The following is a 21,084-nucleotide window of genomic DNA, read 5'->3' as shown; positions in this document are numbered from 1 at the left end:
TTTCCTTCAAGGCATCCTGAAACCTGAGCCCACACATCCCTCTCACTAGTGTCTGCACACTACTAGTTCTTACACCAAGGCTTTCCAGAGTAAAAGAACTTTTCTACAGCTGGCATTGTGACCTGACAGTTCTCATGGCTGTTAGGAATTACTTTTATGCAATTGCAATTTAACAGTGTGAGATTTCTTATTGGCGCTTCTGTACTGAATTTGGAGGAGTGAGAAGTAAATGGTGGGAGAATGGGCAAGAGCTGAGCAAGGCATTTTGGCCAAAGGCCAGCACATTGTCAGAATAATACACACTTATTCTTTTGGTATCTCCGCCTACCTTTGAGTGAACGGGTTCATCCAGTGTATTTGAAAATTGCATTGATAGCCAAGGTTTTGAAGGCATAGCTGCGATAGATGAGCTTTGCCTCTTCTCCAGCTCTGTTGCTGGATGCCGGGTTTTATGCCCTATCTTGCCATCATGGAGATTTAATCAGGTAGCAGAGTTAATTGCCAGCGTTGTTTGCCTTTTCCCTGGCAGAAGCCAGTCTTGAGTAAATTATGGAGGTTTAAATTTGCTTGATTTCCTGCAGAAAGTGGGGTCAAGAGGTCCCAGACTGTAGACACTCTCTTTGGTCAGCCAGCAGGGGGTCACTTCTTAAAGGTATTTCAGAGGTGACTAAATGCCGTTTTTGAAATGTTCCTCCCCAGTAAGCTTTTTTTCTCTGGAGGTTAGTTTGCTGACCTTACCCTAGTGGGGTGGAGTGTCTGTGTGAAGGTAACACCCCAATTAAAGCTGCCTTTCTCCACGCGGTCACTGAGCTCCAAAGGCAAATAGGATTATGCTTGAGGAAGGGAGAAGCAATTGACACAGAAGCTTAGTTGTAGATCGGCATTTCCCATTCATGACTCTTTGAAATAGAGCATAACGGTAGCCATGTCAATTTGTCACTAAAACAATGACCAGGAAAAGAAAATTTCAAAAGAAACGAAAAAGCTATCTGTGTAACTTAAAAAAAAAAAAAGGTTATTTAAGGCTTTTCACAATAGAGCTCTAACCTGCCGTTACCTGAGTTCCTCTCATTTCTGCTGTCTGACCTTTCTCCTCCCAGCAAGCTGTGAGGTGCCTTGTTGGATGGCTCACTGTCTTGTCAGCAAATCTTTGCACTTGCCGCTCAGCTTGCCCTTAGGCTTCTTTGGCCAGCCCTCTCCTGCTTCTTCTTAAAGGCACTGCTCAGACCTCCTCATCTCTAGGTAGGGAGAGGTGATTGTGTAGATCTCGATGTTTCCACCTGTGGAGTACCTTTCATTCTTTGTTTACTACTTGTTAGTTTACATTGTAATTTGTGTTTTTACCGTGCTGTCTTCCCCACTAGGTTACGTGTGTTTTGAGAGGAAGGAAAGTGTTCATCTTTGCAACTTTAACACTATACCAGGCTTATAGTGTATGTTCAGGAAATGTTGGCTGAATGAATGAGTACCAGAAATAATGCTAGTGGGAATGATTGCTGAATCACCAATACCAGTGTTTTAGTAGGCAAGAAGAATACAAATCGAGAAGAGTGGAAGTATTTTGTTTGCTTTAAACTCTAATTCATAGGGTCCTGTGTTGAGCCCTCTGCTAAATGTTTATGTACATAATCTCGTTTAATCATCATTGCCCTAGGCGGTAGGTACTATCATGATCCCTGTTTTACAGATGAGGAAACTGATACTCAAAGAACTGTACATGTCACAAGACTAGTACATGGCAAGGCCCAGATTAAAGCCCTCTGTTAAATATCCCTATAAAATCCTACACTTCTTCAGAACACAGCACAGTAAGATTCTTGGTAAGTATGTATAAAATGAGTTAACTAGGTTCGGAGTCATTTCAAAACTCATAATTTTAGTCATTTGAATGTACATCAGCTATTCATATCTATACATAAGGGGGACTGATAAAACAGGCCTGAGTCATTTGGCTTTAACTTACTCATTTCTTTAAAAAACAAGTTTTGATTGAACAACTAGGCATTGTTCTAAATAGTGGGTGTTCTGTCTTCTGCCTTCGTGGAGCTTTCAGGATAGCCAAAACATAATGAATAGAAAGGAAAAGAGAAAATCATGGAAATAAAAACAGTATATTTGGACAGGAAGAAGTAGAGGTAGAGAATCCAGGTAAACCAGGACCTTGAAACATGATAAGGTAAAGAGAGGGAGAAAGAAGGATTTCATTTGGAATTCTTGTGCTGCAAGAGATCTCAAGACTGCTTAGGCTACCTCCTACCCTCTTTTGAAGACACATGGAACGTAAAGCCCGGAGAAATTATAACTCACACAAGATCAACCATTGGCTATCATTTATCGAATGCTTCTACATGACAGTACCTTACATATATTACCTCATTTATGCTAAGTAATACTACCTAGAAAGATGGTAATAGTTGTATGATGATTTTTATAGACAGAGAAACTGAGGTACAAGAGAGGTTAAGTACTTTGCCCAGGCTATGCACTGGCAAGCGAAAGAACCTGGATTCCGATTAAGGACTTGTGATTCCAAAACTGACTTCAGACATGCTAACTCAATTTTGAAGCCATTTGCATTAACCCTGGTGGTGTGTTCTACAGTAAATAATTGAGGCTGCGTTTGAGTAGATGTATGCTTAGAAGCTTACATACTGCCTCCTGTGTTCATCTCCACTTCTGGATTTTAAGGGACGGTATCGGTAAGATCCAGCCCTCCTTATGCGCCTTTCCATGCTGTCCATACCCCGCATGCTGCCTTCCCTGCTTCTCCAGTACTCAAGCCCTGTTTGGGATGCAAGTGGGCAGTGGGGAAAAACTGAACATCAAGAAAAGTTACTGCCCACTTCCCAGCCAACCATTCCTTCCTGTCCTTCCTCCTCCCCTACCGATTCACTTCCCAAGTGGAGCTGGCATATGGGATGAGACCCGATCTGTTGTCTTGCCAGCGACTCTGGCTCCATGTCCCTGGCAGCTCCTTGAAATCAGAGCTGCGATGCCTTTCAGGGATGCCTCAGTTTAAATGCCAAGGCATTCATTTTGTGAGTCTAAGCTTTGCATCTCTTAGGGAATTTTCCTCTCCTCCTAATGTCATAAAGACATTTAAGTGCGTTGGCATTCTCCCCTCTTCTCCCAAAGAACAGACCTCATTCTGTTGGAGTTTTAATAGTTTTTCCTTCTGTTTTAGTGGTGTATTTACCTTTTTAAATTTATGTGCACACTTTGTGTCAGTGTTATATATTTGGTGTGTTTTTATTCCGTAGACTCTCTGAAATCATAGTGTTTGGGGTGGATTCTTGCTTATTGGCCCAGATTTTATTAACAAGGATCAAGAACTTTTAGGATTTTTGTCTTAGAAAAGAGCTAGAAGTAGCAAACTCTGGAGTTCCCCACACTTGCATTTTCCAAAGTCTATAAAATGGTGATGCATACCCAGTTTGGGTATGTATGTAGGAGGGCGTAGGGAAGGGCTGTGAACCATTACCGTCTGGTGTTCTGAAATCAGATTGTTTGAGTTGTATCTCAGTTCCATCACTTACAGGTTATATAGCCTCGAACATCATTTGCTATTTCTAGTTCTACAGTTTCCTCATCTATAAAGTGAGAACAATAACCATATCTATCTTGGGGGTTATTGTGAATATCTAATGAGGTAATACATGTAAAGCACAGTACTTTGCACTTAGTAAGTACTCAGTAAATCTTGACTGTTTCAATATCACACATTAAATCATTTTATACACTTTTTTTAAAGAATCTTTTCCACTTAAAATGGTGTTTTCCTTTTTCTTTTTCTTTTTCTTTTTTTTTTTTTGAGACGGAGTCTTGCTCTGTCGTCCAGGCTGGAGTGCAGTGGCGCAATCTTGGCTCACTGCAAGCTCTGCCTCCCAGGTTCACGCCATTCTCCTGCCTCAGCCTCTCCGAGTAGCTGGGACTACAGGCGCCCGCCACCACTCCCGGCTAATTTTTTTGTATTTTTAGTAGAGACGGGGTTTCACCGTGCCAAGCAGGCATTAGTGAGTATTGTGTCAAGAGGGTTAGGTGAGTGGGTTGGGGGTAGTGATGGCACATAGACCATGAACCATCCCTGGGGATTAATTATGACTTAAATATAGGGCTACTTTCTGACTTCAGTTTCCATAAAGGTCAGGAAGAGATGAAGAATAAAATTTGGGGTAGAAAACTCAAAAAGGTTTCTAGAAGTACAATGAGTTGCTAAGGTACAAATACTAAAATCCAGGCACCTTCCTAAGACCACAGCTTAATATCAAAGTGTGATGTCATGGAAACAGAAGATCAACATTGAAAAGATGGCCTTTCCTGGCTGGGCACGGTGGCTCACACCTGTAATCCCAGCACTTTGGGAGGTTGAGGCTGGTGGATCACCTGAGGTCGTGAGTTTGAGACCAATCTTACCAACATGGAGAAACCCCGTCTCTACTAAAAATACAAAATTAGCCTGGTGTGGTGGTGCATGCCTGTAATCCCAGCTACTTGGGAACAGGAGAATCTCTTGAACCCGGGAGACGGAGGTTGAGGTGAGCTGAGATTGCACCATTGCACTCCAGCCTGGGCAACAAGTGAAACTCTGTCTCAAAAAAAAAAGAAAAAGGAAAGATGGCCTTTCCTACTCTGTCTCTTGGTTGTGAAATCTAATTATAGCATGTTGTGGACATTTTGGCTTTAATATCCTGATTACATTAGGACCCCAGGAATCCCATTCAGCTTCTTTGAGTTTCCATCCCATGTGTATTCCATGGGTTTGTGTACATTTCTCATCCCACACTGTTACATCTGGCAGACAGCTGTTGTCACAAAGTTGGTGATGGGTGTCCATCAGTGATATGGATGAAATTGATAGGGAACCTTGGCAATCCCAGAGTATAAAATACTAGGGAAGTATGCAGCAGCCGTAATAGCAGATAGGACATTTCATACTCAGCCACCTTCTGGCAAAGATGGAATTCAGTCCTGGGCTTTTTGCATGATAACATATGAATATGAATGTAATTAATGCCACTGAATTACACATTTAACAATGGTTAAAATGGCAAATTTAATATTATATATATTTTACCACAATTTTAAAAAGTGAACAATGTAATATACCAAAACCATTATATGCTTTAAGTGGGTAGATTGTATGGTATATGAATCATATCCTAATAAAGCTGGTAAAATATATAAGAACGTTTAAATAATCTTAATTATTATCAGTGCAAAAATATTTTTTGCTTGCATTGCTGTATTAAAAGTACTTAATATTTTAATGGTAGCAAAGAGATTGACTTTCTTTTATTACTTTTTAAACTTTATTTTAAAAACATTTCACGTTTAACAGAGAAGTTTTGAGAATTGTATTTTGAACTCACATGTTCCTCACCTATTTTCACACATTGTGAACATTTTCTCTTTATTCTCTGTGTTCAGAAATATGCACTTTGATATGGCAGTGTTTTTTTTTTTATTTTTGTCTTTTTAAAAAATTCACCGTGCTACTTCTGTTAATCCTTTGCAATCTGAAAATTCATGCCTCTTATATCTTATGTACTGAGAACTTCTTTAATTTCTTTGGTAGATTTACTTCTCCCATAGTCTATGTTTTCTTTTCTGGAATCTCCTATTAAATAGATATTGGACCTTCTAGATTTTCTCATTTTCTCTGTCCTTATTTTTCATCTCTGCCTTTTTGTTCACCAGTCTGGAATATTTTGTTATCTTTATCTTGCAATCCTGACCTTTTTTCCCCTGACTGACAGGACCAACCAGGTAGCAATCCTGCCCTCAAAAAATAATGTAAACTATTATATTTTTAATGTCGAAGAGTTGTTTCTGTTCTTTGATAGAGCTTTTAAAATAAAAATAGCAATTTATTCTTGTTTCATGGATGAAGAATCTTATCTCCCGGTGGATACAATTTGTTGTTGATGCTGTTTGAATTTCCTTCTGCTTCTTCTATTGTTTCTGTTACTTCTAAGTTCCTTTTTTTCTTTATTCGTTTGGTTTCTGTCATTCATGCTGAAGATGCTCTTGAAATGTCTGTGATTCTAGAATCTGCTCATGATTGAGAGGGAAGTGCTGAAAAGCTGATCGGAAGTTCTTTGTGTGAAGGCCAGCTTGTTGCCTGGAGGACTTCACTGTAAGATGTTGGGGTGCCGAGCTAGCCACATGGCTGCCAACGCTTTGGGAACTGAAGGGGAAAGAAGGCTGTAGGGCCCATCATTCAGAATGTAGATTTTTACCCTGTGTTTTCCTCTCCTCTGTGCCTGTATTTCCCTGTCTAGAGCTTCAGTTTCCTTGGAGAGGAAACCTCCCTTCTCTAGCTGGGGTGAGGGAAGAGTCGTTTTTCTGGCTGAGTAGGATCAAGGGAGGGTTTGTGAATCTGGGCCTCTAACTGCTCCTTACACAGATTTTTAACAGTCTTCCTGTTTTCAACCTTACCGCTTCTCTTACCTCACAAGGTATCTGGTGAGTGTCATTCCTGAACCCTGTGAATTCCCAGGTTGGCTTGCTTGCCATTGTTGCCTCCCCTCCTGGTAGGCACCCAGGTCTCCACTTACTCCTCCTCTGCTACCCTTTCTCTAGCCCTTTCCAGCTTTCAAAAATATCGTAATAGGCCCATCAGCTGTTGTCTCTTCTCCCATCTCTTTGTCCTTGTAGATTTATGTTCTTTTATATTCATCAACTTCCTTTTTATTGGGTTTGGGGAGAGAATGGAGATAAATGCATGCTTTAATCTGTCATGTTTAACTAGAATTCTTTTCTCAGCTGCAAAAGTTCTCAGCTCCTTTTCCAGTGATATCAGAGCCAAACTTAATTAGTCCATGCAAATTTTGAGGAGGGGAAGACTTTGAGCAGTTGCTTAGCTCTGGGATCGGTCCTGGTGAAAGCCACCAAGCCTGCCGTGTTTGGGTTTGCTGACGATATTGGGTCAGCCATATTGTTACAGCTGTTTTTCTGACCCGTGTTAATCTGTCCTCTTGTAGAAGTGGGGCAGCGTGAGCAATCCACTCTTCCTCCCGCTGATCCCACCACAGTCTCAAGGGTTCACCGCCATAGTCCTCACCTACGACCGAGTAGAGAGCCTCTTCCGGGTCATCACTGAAGTGTCCAAGGTGCCCAGTCTATCCAAACTACTTGTCGTCTGGAATAATCAGAATAAAAACCCTCCAGAAGGTAAGAAGCCTTAGTGCATCTCTCAGCTGGATCGATTTTGGATGGCCAAATTATTCACATCCTTTGTTTTAAATAAATTTTCCTGCTTTGTCAATAGCAATACCATTTCTGAGACAGCATGCCTCCATTTTTCTCAGTCGTCTCATTCTTGTTCTAGGGTGGCCCATTTCACTCCAAGCCCTGGCATACTCTGTAGCCACAAGTGTTTGAGGGCTTAAGGATCAATAGGATCAAAGGCTATCAGCCTTAGGAAAACAGATCTCAGCTTCCCTCAGCCATATCAGCTGATTTGTTTACATGAAAACTCAGTTTAAAAGGCATTAGTTTTCTCCTTTCTTATCTCTGCTCTGATGCTGTACTTTCTCAAAAAAAAAGGATGGCCTCACCTCTGATTGGAAAAGTCAGCAGCAAAGCATACCCTGTCTAGACTTCAAGTCAGGTCCTTAAAGAGAGCAATCACTAGACGTTCCCATTGGTTCTTCCTTAATCACTTTGTTCCTTGCCTTGGCCACCCCTGTAATCTGCTGGCTGGCAGCTAGGGTTGAGGACTATTTGATTCATTGGATTTTTTTTTAATTCGGGACGCACAGAGTATGTTCCACCTGCATTTAGTTTCTCATTCAGTCTGTGTATTACTGATCCTAATCCCAGGGACTTCAAAGCTCCTGCCATTTATAGCCTATTAAAGCCAGGAAGTTTCTGATGGATTAGAGCAAGGAATGAATGAGTTTGAAGTTAGTAATGTGCACCACTGTCACCGATAAGGTCTAGTTTATTGCCTGACAGTAGTATCTGCACTTTTTATGGCTAGTCTCTTTTAATTGGATATACTGAAGTCGGGAGAGTCAACCCTGAAAATTGCCAGTAGTAGATCTATAGTCTAGGCTGGAAGAAGTCCATATTTCTGGCTGTTAGGCAAATCAGAATTTGCCTTGAGAAACTTCTTTAGTTTCCCCTTTACTTCATGGGATGTTTGTTCTCTGAGAGAATCATATGCTTTCTTTTTAGATTTAGGGAGCCACAGTTTGAGCAAATAAAACAGGTATTTTAAATGAAGGTCCTATATTATTCCCTGATTTTTAAAAATTAACTTTCTATGCCAAGATTTGTTTTCTCTTTCTCAACACTATAACATGGTCAGTTTTCTGGATTTTTGTTTTGTTGATACTTAATAAGGGAGAAGGAAAGGGATAAAAGAAAAGGGAAGATGTGGGCATCATTTAAGAAGGGAGGATGAGAATACAGAAAGGAAGGAAAAGAGAGACAATTATAAGGAACTGTGTAAAGAAGGAAATTGTTGACTTGGATTTATTCATACCAATTGCCATTCTCCAGAGTGAAGTGAATTGGATGGTATTACATTGCTAATTAGTCCCTTCGTTTATAAAGGATGGGCTATGTTTGTAGAAGGAAGGCTGGGGCCCCTCATTGGGTCTGGAGTGGCCTGTTGTGTCTTGCAGTAGTCACAGGCCTATATTTGCTCCTGCATGCAAAGGCCACCAGCTTTCAGAGAGACTCTCAGTCTGCTCCTGCAGTCCTGCCTGAAAGGCAGAGTTCCAAATTCTAGTGCTAAATGCAAAAGAGCCTTCTCCTTATAACTCCTGGTTAGCCACTTTAGGCATAAGGTGAGTTATTTATTGTGAATTAGTGTCACTTCTTTTGGGAAGGTATCATTGCAAACTGTGAGAAAGGATAAATTTTTTTTTCCTTCTTGATCTAAGCCTCTACACTGGCACAACTAAAGGCAGTAGCAGGAGCCCAGATTTTGGAGTTGGGTGTTCAGTTTTAATTTTTGGTAAGACCCTGCTAAAATGTAGTGGTTAATTTTATGACCAAGACTTTAGTTTATTTTTAAAAGATTTTGACTCTAGGGAGGAAAAAGAGCCCTTAACTGATGAGGCCCTAATTTTGACACGTGTAGTGACTGGACTGGCTGTTTTCTAACAGTGGTTTTTAGGTCAGGGCTCTGGCTCTGGCGACGTGGTTGTTTGAGGAGAACATAACCATGTTTAATCTTCTCTGGGGTGTTTGTTCAGTTGGTAAATGAGGCTGTCAGCTCTGGTCTGCATGCCAGCAAATGCATCTGATTTTTCACATACAGCATTAGTAACATATATATTATAAAAAAAAAAAAAAAAGCAAGTCCAAGTCTTTGAAATATTAAAGGCAAAAGTGATGTTTTTCGCTTTCTCTACATTTACTAAAATAAATATTGTGGTTACCATGTCTGCTGCTGGGAGGATTTGTGTAGGCAGAAATCTACCCCCCTTCCCAGTTTTTTTTTTTTTTTCATTCTCCAACCCAACCAAATACTTTTTTCTTCTGGTTACACTTAAGTCCAAATTTCTGGGTTTTAAGTTTAGGTAAATACTTAGACTAGGCAATTGAAATTTCCAGTGAGCTTTCATCACATTGATTTTGAGCTTTGTCAGAAGAAAAGGCAGGCTACTGCCTTTCTTCCTTTAACTGACTTTAGTTTTAAATTCGAATTAACATCGGGAGGCCCCCAGCTTCAGATTGTGATTTGCATAGTCCTTAGCAGGCAGGTTGGGGTTGGCTGAGCATGTCAGCAACCCAGGATGGTCAACAGGGGAGTAAAAGCAGCAGCCACCGTCTTTTTGAGCTGAGTTCTAGGACTGCGGGGAGTTGGGTCATGAGACCAGCTGTACACCAGCAACTCAGGCAATTCTGAAGTAGGCTTAAGGTTTGTATGGAGATAATCTGATAATTTATTTTGTGAATCTGTGGTTGTATTTATGATAGTGATTGGCAGGATGGACTTGGGGTCATCTTCAGTCAACCTGACCATTTTGTAGTACCTTTGCCAAGTTGGAGAAAAATGTCTTTGCTCACATTTCTCTTGGCATCCAACATGGAGAAAACCGTTAATCAATATACTTAAAAAAAGAAATCCTTAACACAAGGAGTTCTTTTTCTCCTTTGAGCTGGACTAAAGCTCATACTGTGAAGTTATCAGGTCACCTGGCTCAGCTGTTTGTTTTTCATAAATTCTGCAATGCATTTGAAAAATCATATTTTTCAGGCTGCTTTGTATGAATGGAAGGTGACATTTCTATTTTGTCTGTTATAGGTTCACAGGATGAGACATAAGATACAAGAACATGCTGTTTCATTTAGAATTTAAAGGAGTAAGGAAAAAAGACCCCATTTAGGCTAAGCCGTGGAAGTTGGGCCTGAAGATTTCTAGCTATGACACAGTTTCTGTCTGCATTCTAGGGGTCACCCCCATATTCTTCTGTCTAGACCTCTTCATGTTATCAGTAGAGAAGTGAAGTTCATAGGACTTCACAAGAATCCATTTGTGAAGATGATATAACCATATTGTGTACTTTTTTAATCCTAGGAATAGGAACTGTGCTACATGCTTATTATCTCTAGACCTTAGGACAAGCCTGCAAGGAAACGGTTATTATTCCTATTTTTAAAAAATAAGAAAAATGGAACTCAGATTAGTAATTTGTCAGAAATCAACACAGATCTTTCTAGATCCAAAGCTCATGCCCTTTGCACTAAGCCCCCCTGTGTCTATTTAGATTACCGTTTAGTTGTAGGAAAAGCATGACATGTTGTCAGTTCTTTGATTTGGGATCATATAGAAGAACTAGATCCTTGTCAGGGACTCAGAGAGACAGAAAAGTAAGTCTATTTTTTTGAAAAAACTAATGGGAAGGAAAAAACCTCTTTTCTTTTTCACATCTGTTTTTCTTTCCTACCACATTCTCCCTTCTCCTTCTACTGCTCCAGTCCTAATTTTTTTAAAGGTTACCTTTCCAGAATCAAAATTGCATATCGGGATTATCTAAAGGCAGGATATAATTTTAATGCTTATTCTTTGATTGCTGCCCTCTCATTTCTCGCCTCCATGAAAGGGATACTGTCAGAAGCCTGAGAGAATGGTACTTCTCTTTCATGGGGGCCATTTAATTTGACAAACGGAAAACATGAAACTGAGAATTCTGTTTAGAGTTCTGTCTGGTGGTAGCTGATCACTGAAATGGAAATGCCTTTTGCCAAAGCTGACTTTTGGCTACTCAGACCTAACTTGCAACAGGGAAAAGGAACCATATATCTTAAAAAGCCATGATTCATTCTATGTTTCTACCTGCACCCCTTATCATTCTCCTGGGTCTTCATTGCTCTCTAAAACTTCCCCTTCAAAGACTTTACAGAGGCAAGTTAGTTCTTTGTGGACACGGTCTCAAGTAATTCTTTGGACATATATAGATGAACAGTGTGGAAAGCTGTCTATGGGTTGAATATGCTATACACATTCCCCAATTGTAAGTCCAGATTCCATCCAGCGTAGAGGTATGTTCATACTTAATCAAAGTAGCTAGCCTAGTTTCTCTACATAATGGAAAGAGGAGCTGTTTGTTGCCTTGTGGAATTAACATGACCTAAGTTCCATGTTCTTTTGTTTTATTAGTGTGTGAGAGTTTAGAGGATTCATGGCAGGGATCTTGCTTCTCTCAAAGTGGATATGGAAGGCCAGAGCCAGGGGTATACCACTGGGTTGTCAGGGTGATGTGCTAGATCTCAACTGTACCACTTTGACACTGCTACCTAGGGTTCAAAAAAATGCTCTGGTTCTGTAGGTAGACAGAGACTTTCCAGGGAAAGCATGGCCAACATTTTAGTGACTACCTCTGGTGTGCTGGGCACTGTGTTGCTAAATGCATTCCCCATTCATCCTCACAGTCAATCATGTCAAGATGCTGTCATTGTTATTCCTTCTTCATAGTTGAAGAAGCAGGCTCAGAGTGTTTAACTTGTTCAAGGTCACATGACAAGCAAGTGGTAGACCTGGGATCTGAAGCTGTTTCCAAAGACTCTGTTCTTTCTGTGATGTTTTGCTGCCTCATGGAATCCTAAGGCCGTAGAGGCATCTTGTTTAGTTTTCCACCTGATGTCAAGTAGAAATCTGACCTAAGTTAATGCATTTGAAGTAAAAGGGCACATTGTGCTGCTGAAGGCAACACATCTTAGAACAGTTTAGACCATCAGGAAGTTCTTACCTATTTTAAGTCTAAATCGGTTTCCCTGTAACTTCTACCCTTCCATTTGTCATGCTTCTAACTCTAGAGGCCATAGAGAACAATTCCCTTTTCATTCGATAATCTTTCTGATATCCCAAGAATATTAGTCAAGATTCATTTAGGAGACAGAAACCAATGATAATTTGAACAGGAAAAATTTAATCTAAAGAATCACTAACTAGTAACAGGATTTGCCTACTAAAGGGTAAAGAGAACTCTAAAGGTTACAGAAAATAAACTTGGGAGAGCCCCTTCCCCAGCTAGATCTGAGATTCACACCTTACTAATCACATCCACTGGAGTAGTAAAGTATACTGAGGTGCCACAGGCCAAACTTGACAAGCAGGAAACCCAGTCGTGCCCTCGTATACACACAGAATTCAAAAGGAATCTGCCCCAGGAGTGTTATTGAACTTGCTGGGAAACTGGCTAGGGCTTTAGTGGAGCTCACCTGGAACTACCCACAGGGAGAATTCTGGCTGAGTTGCTGGTGGGGCATCCACATAACTTGCTGGGAAGCTGCCTTCAGGGGTGCTGTTAAATTCACTGGGAAGCCGGTTGGGGTGTGCTAGAACCTCCTGGGAAGCTGCCCCAGGGAAGAGGTGCTACTTACACTTGCTAGAGACAAGTGCCCCTGCCTGCCTGCCTGCAGGCCAGGCACTACTGGAGCAAGAAGTAAAAAAGGCATACCAGAACCAGGAAGAAAGCCACCCCCATGCGCTGGCCCTTCAGTGCCCTGTACTGACACAGTGTGACGCCATGCCAGCTGGCAAAGAAGAGATGTTTACAGGGTCCAGTTCAGCTATCACTAACAGGGCAAGGATGACTACAGTTGAAACTGAGAGGCAATAAGTGATAAGTGGCACACTTAGTTTCTTTAAGCATTCTGTAGAAAGCCTGGATACAGATGCCTGCACTGTCCTTGTTATTTCTTCTCAACTATTTTCTGGGCTTGTTGGTACTTCTCTTAATGTTGTGGTACCCAAATCTGAACAGAGTCTAACCTGGGTACCCTGAGCATCCCTGAGATCCTTTCAGGAGATCCAGGACGTGGAAATTATTTTCATAATCATTCTGATTCATTACTTCTGTTTCCCACTTCTTTTATTCTCTCACAAATGTACACTAGAGTTCTCCGGAATCTACAGGTCATGAGTGACATCATTTCCCACAGCAAATGGAATGTGTGCTCATATATTTTCATGTTTTAAAATTTCCTCAGTTTTAATTTTTAATATAGTAAATAGACAGTGTGTTTTTGTGTGTGTGTATCCTGTATAAAGAAAATCTCTTTGGGATTTTCAGTAATTTTTAAGCGCATGAAGGGATTCTGAGACCAAAAGTTTTGAAAACCACTGGTCTGGTACGTAGGGCTATAACCTCCTTCATTTTAGATGTTACAGTGCAGGGGTCCCCAACCCCAGGCCATGAACCTGTAGCCATCTGTGGCCTGTTAGGAACCAAGCTGCACAGCAGGAGGTGAGTGGTGGGTACCACCTGAGTTCTGCCTCCTGTCAGATCAGTGGCAGCATTAGATTCTCACTTGAGCAAGAACCCTATTGTGAACGACTCATGCAAGGCATCTAGGTTGCACGCCCCTTACGAGAATCTAATGCCGGATGATCTGAGGTGGAGTAGTTTCATCCTAAAACCATTCCTGCCCCACCTTCCCCTACATTCATGGAAAATTTTTCTTCCACAGAACTGGTGCCTGGTGCCAAAAAGTTTGAGGACGACTGTTATAATGTATTCATATTTTATAAGGATTTGGGAATGGTAGATGTATGACAGGGATTTTATCTATCTGAAATAGGGAGTGGGGATCAAGCAAGAATAAGGATGATTGCTGGAGAAAGTGATCGAACCTTACTAGTTTTGTTACAGATCCAGAGAAACATGGGATTCTGAAGCTGCAGGTCCTTTTTGGTCTTTTAATGCTAAACAGACTTAGGTTCAAATACTAGCCTTATCATTTATTTTCTGTGTATCACTGGGCAAGTTAATTAACCTCTCTGAGCCATGAAAATACTACTTTGTAAATAATTCCTGCCTCATAAGGTTGTCAGGAGGATTGAATGACAGTGCATCTGTAAAGCACCTGGCATATATTAGTTGCTTAACAAAGTTCCCTTTCTCCCTTTCCCTCTACTCATTCTTATCCTGAGAAGAATGGACTTGCTTAAGATCCCATAGATAATGCAGAACCCAGGCCTCCAGTCTTTCAGCCATGTGTTCATGCATTATTCCAAAGATATTTTTCGATTATGTGCCAAGAATGAAACTGTAACTGTTGATATTGATGAAAAGGCAGTGGCCCATAGGGTTATTTCTTTGGTCACGGATTCAGCCCTTCCCCAAACACACTTTTTGGAGCTGACCACTCTCTTTTAGGCTCTATGCCACAGGTTTATTGTAAGACCGTGAATATCTTCCTTGACTACAGGGCCTCTCACTTGCACAGGCCCCTTCCAAGACCCTGGGAGTGCCCCCAACAATGTGTTCTACAACCAGTTATATTACAACTATGCAGAAGTAAAACATTTTATCTGCAGTCAGTTAAGACAGCTTTTCTCCTACTGACTTTCCCTCTATCGTACTTCTTCTTCAATATGGTGACTTTGGAGTGGCCAGAAGCGCTTTGGGACTTCAAGACCCATAGAAATGAGATTTTTCTACAATTACATGATGGACTTTTTGAAAGCAGTATGATACCTAGCTTTCCTATTCTCATTTGACAGATGTGTAAAGAACAAACTGCCCTCTGATATCTATGGACATGGGTACTGTACCAAAGAAGTAGGAATTTCATGCTATGCTAAATGGGCAACATTTTAAAACAAAGAAACTGTGGGTAAATTACTCCAGTAATTTCGTAAAGTAGAATGGGGAAAAAATGTAAGGCAAGTCATGGGTTGGTGTTTCTTCAGTATACTAGAAAATCCCACATAATTGGACCTAGAAATTTGATATTTACTTTGTAAATTGGTCATGATGAGAAACCAAACCTAGTGAGTCGGGGGGAGGGGATAAAGTGCTGAGTTAAGGAAGCTACACTCATTCAATGAAACATACTTTGATGAGGGGTGGATTTTAGCAGCACCGAAAGCTGTTTGATTGCGTGATGGAGGTGGGCACGTCGGGGACCTTCGGAACATGCACTGTATTTCCTAGCACAGCTGCAGGCAAGTTTTCAGCTAGGATATACTTACCTGAAAGTATTTTGCAGAGTATTTACCAGAGGTGGGTAGAGTTCTGATATTAAAGTCTTGATCCTGAGAATGAGCTTATGCAGACTTTATTTCTCTTCTGTCATTGTGACCTTGGTCGAGTTGTTTTGCTTCTCTGCCTCTCAATTGTGAGTTGAAGCCAATTTGTTCATTCTAGTTAGGGCAGTATTGAGAATTAGTAGTGTTACAAGGATTTAGAGAGGAAAATATGTATGTATATTGTATGTGTGTATATATATGTTCAGTACATATATTTTTTATTATAATAAAGATGCATCTGTGAGAATCTCCCCTAGCACAGTTCTACCTTTGGATTTGATGAGAGCCGTGGATACAAGCTGATTCTTCCATCTCGTTTGTGGTGTCATGCTTTTACTACTTTATCTCCTCACAAAAGTTAGAAGAATAGTACATACCTTTTCTCTTTTTCCAGATTCTCTCTGGCCCAAAATCCGGGTTCCATTAAAAGTTGTGAGGACTGCTGAAAACAAGTTAAGTAACCGTTTCTTCCCTTATGATGAAATCGAGACAGAAGCTGTTCTGGCCATTGATGATGATATCATTATGCTGACCTCTGACGAGCTGCAATTTGGTTATGAGGTAAGGAGGTTTTACACAGTATGTTTATATGTTTAATATTACTTTCTATGACTGATTGTCTTTCCTAAAAAAGAGTATTATATTTCCTTCTTGAAAGTCAGAATTTCTAAAATCTTCCACTAGAGTACAAAAGGTGTGTGTAAGAGTGTGGGTTATGAAACTGTTCTTTGAAGCACTGGAGAAACCCTATTCCAAAATGGCAACTGTGCCCTCCATTGGTTTTGGAACTCCCGAGGAGAGTCCCAGGGGACGATTTCAAAAGAGCATCTATAGCATTTAACAAGCACTTAATTGATGTCTCCTTGAATACCACTTCCCTTGACTCAAGCAGCTGGGCGCTGCAACAATAAAAACATCAATAAGTGAAGAAGCTGGCGACACTGACAAACAAAGCAGACCCTGTTGATGGCTTTCTTTCTGAGTTTTAAGTGGAGAGGCTGGCTGCCTGTCTTTAGGGAGAAACATTCCGTATCACCGTTTATTCAATGAGGCTGATGGATTAGGATGGGTTCAAGGGTTAAGTATGGAGACCAGTAAAGGTCTCCCCAGGGGAAAGTGCCAGAGTCCAGGCCTGGTGAAAAGCAATAGGAATTGATGGGCCCTGTCAGGGTGTACGTGAGATGCATGATGACAACAGGCGGAGGCCTGTGGCTGCGGGTAAAGGTGGTATCAGACTTAAGCATGCAGAGTGTTCAAGTCATTTAGCTATAGCTGGCTCAGGGGAAAGGGGAGCAAGGTAACCATTTTCTTTAGCTAACTTAGGATTTGTTCAATTTCGGGTTCTTAAATCATAAATTTTTTTAAATGAAGCTATATTTACATGTATTTATTATAGAAATACATTTTTAAACACTTAAATTGAAGGTGTATTTTAAGGGAAAGGAAAAGGAATCCACTCCCCCTGACACTATCACCACCACCAAAAATTAAAAGCTCAAGTTTTCCCAGGTTTTTAAAAAAATGTAGCTTCATTTGAGTGTAAAAGAAATTGTTATGAAATAGATTGATGTGCGATGCCCTGGATGATGTAGTTATTAGTCAATGAAAGGCATGAGAGTAGCTAATAAAACATACATTCATCTTTTTGGATTTATTTTTATTCATAGGAGATGACTTTTACAGCATAGTGTCTAGGGTGTTGGATGATATTTAGTATACTATTATTCCCATTTTTAAAACAAATTGCCTACTTGTTTTTCTAGCCAAGTAATGGCAAAAAGACTAATTTTTTTTTTTTTTTTTTTTTGCGAGTGATTTCTCTCTTCATTGCATATAATGGCTTCAAATGCTACCCATGTGTTTATTTTTGTGGCAAAAGAGAGGTGGAAAAAAGGAATGTTCAAAACGACGTGACCAAGATGGACAGAGGGCTGTCTCTTAAGTATTTTCAGTTGGTCTGAAGGAAGACTACTAAAAGAAGGGTGGGCTAAATGTATTCCTATGATTTCTTTCAACCCTGAGTTTGTTTTAAGCAACTAAGAATATGTTAACGTCAGGAAGTTTTGCAGCGCTTAAAGGGACTGAGCTCGAATCTTTACCTCTTTCCTCTGATTACTTGTGTTTGATTCCACATTACCTCTAAAGAAGTAATTATTAGAAGAGTGAAATCAGGAAGCTTTCTTATCTCCGTTAGTCAGAATATCCAGATGCTATGGAAGGAACAACTTTGATAACAACCTTGTATATACAACTTACTATGTTCCCGTCAACGTCCCCCTTATGATCTTGGCCCAGGCCTGCAAAGCAGGTATGTTTTTCTCATTCTGTACTGAGACTAAGTAAGGTTAGATAACTTGCCTATAGTCGCATAGTTAATAAGTGGAAGAATTGGGATTTAAATCCAAATTTTTCTGACACTGTGCTGCCTTCCCTGAGGATTTTACTGTGAGTGACATTTGCCAGAGATCAGTGGTCCTCAGAAGTAGTACTTAGAGCCATCAGCATATCATTTGCCTGTCACAAAATTATTTTGACTCTAAGGCAAACAAATACATTTTTTAGGTACCCCTACCATTGGTGCTTCAGGGCCTCTGTGCCCAAATTCCTGCTCTATCACTGACCAATTTATGATGATTGACAGGTTATTTAATCTCTCTGGATTATAGTTCATTCTTATATAAAATGGTAATGACAATATCTACTTCATGAGGTTATTATTTGCATTGGATGAAATTACATAGTGCCTCCCACATAGAAAGTGGGATTCCCCAGTCTAGGTTGGGTTCAGAGCACTCTGTACCTCTTTGTGAGCAAAGAATGGTGAACTGTGTTGTTTATTGTCTTTTTTTTCCTTTTAGAATGTAAGCACCGAAAGGCAGTAAGTACACTTCCTGTGTGATGGACAGTAGACTGTACACTTTACAGATGCCATGTTAGCTGCTGCTGCTGTTATCACTATGACTACTGCTATTTTCATTATTCCATTCATGATTCTACTATGATTCATGAACGAGATTGTTGTTTTCATTATTCAGAAGGGACATTTCTATCTTGAAGAAGGGACTCAGTTTAGTGCTGAATCAAGAGACAAAAGATCATGCTGCTCCTAAATCCTGCTTTTTATGCCGAAGCCTAGGATTTTCATGCAGGAATTGGGAGCAGGCTAGATTGATTAAGGGAATAAATAAGTAAATATTTGCATCCTAGGGGAGTTATATTGGATCCCAGAACTACTATTTTGTGGTGTTATCACAGTCCCTTGGGATTATATCTGTCTTGTTAATCTCTACTCATCCTTCAACACTCAGCTCGGCTGTTGCTATCTCAAAGAAGCTTTCAGAGAGTCTTCAGTCAGGTTGGGTTCAGAGCACTCTGTACCTCTTTGTGGGCAAATAATTGTGAACTATGTGGTTATAGTGTCTTTTTTTCCTTCTAGAATGTAAGCACCAAAGGGCAGGAACCACGGCTGTCTTATTCATTGCTATGCCTTCTGTGCCTAACCCAGTTCATTGCATTCAGTAGTTAATTCAGTAACATTTGATGAATGAATAAATCTCCCTTACCAACACACATATGAAAGACATAGAAAAGATTATTCTGGCCTGTATGCCCTTCCACTTTACTGCGATCCATAATCTAGTTACATCCATTTTGGAAAGCAGTTTGGAGTTTAAAATGTTAAACATACATCTACCATATGACCAGCCATTCTTCCCATGGGGATTTACCCTAGAGAAATGACAACATTTGTCTGCACAAATATTTGTACGCTAACATTCAAAGCAGCTTTTATTTGTGATAGGCAAAAATTGGAGAAAATAAAACAATGTCTATCAATACTTGACTGGATAAACATTGTGATACATCCATAGAATAGAATATGGCTCAGTAATAAGTAAGAAGTAACTATTGATACATGCAACAACATGGACAGTTTTCAAAGTAATTATGCTAAGTTAATGAAGCAGGATGAAAAAGAGAACATACTTTATGATTCCATATATATAAAATTCTGGAAAGTGCAAACTAACCCTAGAGATAGAAAGATCAGTGGTTGCCTGGAAGGTAAGTGGGGAGGGTCAGGCTATAAAGGGCAGGAGGGACGAATAACAGAGGGGTACAAAAAACTTTTAGGGGAAATGGATATGTTCATTATTTTAATTGGGGTAATGGTTTTACTGGTGTATACAGATGCCAAAACATGTCAAATTTTACATTTTAAATAAATTATTTATTGTATATCAACTGTATTTCCAAAAAGCTACAAGAAAAGTTACTTATACTCTAGCAGTAGCATAAAAACTGAAATACTTGAAAAATACAACAAAATGTGTGCCAGATATGTTTAGTGAAACCTAAAAAATGTTGCCGAGAGAAATTGAAGAACAACTTCATAATTGGAAAGATATACCATGCTTGTGGATCCAAAGACTCAGTATTGTTACCATGTAAATTCTCCCCAAATTGTATAGATTCAAAGCAATCCAATCAAAATCCCAGAAGGCTTTTTGTTATTGAAATTGATGAGCTAAAATTGAAATGGAAACACATCAGACCTGAAAAAGCCAAAGCGATTTTTTAAAAGAAGAACAAAGTTGCGGGACTTACACTCCTTATTTTCAAACTTGCTATAAAGCTACAGTAATCAAGACATGGTGGTATTGGTATAAATTTAGATATATAGGACAATGAAACAGAATAAAGAGTTTACAAATGGACCACACATGTATGGCCTTGTACACTGTTGGTGGGAATGTAAATTGATACAGCCATTTTGGAAAAGAGTATGGAGGTTCCTCAAAAAACTAAAAATAGAACTGCCATATGATCCAGCAACCCCACTTCTGGGTATATATCCAAAGGAATTGAAATCAGTATATTGAAGAGATAGCTGCACTCTCATATTCATTGCAGCATTGTTCATAATAGCCAAGATATGGAATCAACCTAAGTATCCATAAACAGATGAGTGAATAAAGAAAATGTGATGGATATGCACAATGGAATACTATTCAGCTTGAAAAAAGAATGAAATTTTGTCATTTGTGACAACATGGATGAATCTAGAGGACGTTATGCTATCTAGAGGGCAGGCACAAAAAGACAAACATTGTATTATCTCACTAAATGTAGAATCTAAAAGTCTGACCTCATAGAAGTAGAGAGTAGAATGGTGGTTACCAGAGGTTGGAGAGAAAGGCAGGTAAAGGGGAAATATTGGTCAAAAGGTATAAAGTTTCAGTTAGACAGGAGGAATAGTTCTGGTGATCTATTCACAGTAAGGTGACTATGTTAATAATAACATATATTATATTTCAATATTGCTAAAAAAGTGGATTTTAAATATTTCCACCACAAAGAAATAAGTATGCAAGGTGATGGATTAGTCTGATTTGCTCTTCTACAATGTAAATGTGTATGGAGCTATCACATTGCACCCCACAAATATATACAATTATTACTTGTCGATAAGAATAACATTTTCTAAAAGCTGAAAGAGAATAGGATTAAACAGAGGGGGAAACGTGGATTGAGCAAAAAATACTGCTTGAAACATTTTTTAAAAGATGATATAGGCTGGGCGCGGT

At 39.8% G+C, this 21,084-nt stretch overlaps 1 protein-coding gene across 5 annotated transcripts in view; it reads left to right on the top strand.

Annotated features, from left to right (window-relative positions):
• EXT2 (exostosin glycosyltransferase 2) overlaps positions 1–21,084 on the top strand; it is a 166,400-nt gene that overhangs the window by 112,737 nt on the left and 32,579 nt on the right. For all 5 annotated transcript variants that reach the window (XM_032166216.2, XM_032166219.2, XM_032166218.2 and 2 more), the window contains 2 exons: positions 6,984–7,173; positions 15,891–16,057. In XM_032166216.2, coding sequence (XP_032022107.1) covers positions 6,984–7,173; positions 15,891–16,057 — 357 coding nt within the window. The remainder of the gene's footprint in view (positions 1–6,983; positions 7,174–15,890; positions 16,058–21,084) is intronic.

Source organism: Hylobates moloch, unplaced genomic scaffold, assembly GCF_009828535.3.
Source record: "Hylobates moloch isolate HMO894 unplaced genomic scaffold, HMol_V3 SCAFFOLD_11, whole genome shotgun sequence".
Taxonomy (NCBI): Eukaryota; Metazoa; Chordata; class Mammalia; order Primates; family Hylobatidae; genus Hylobates; species Hylobates moloch.
The sequence above is the reverse complement of the archived record's forward strand: the minus strand, read 5'-3'. Positions and strand labels throughout refer to the sequence as shown.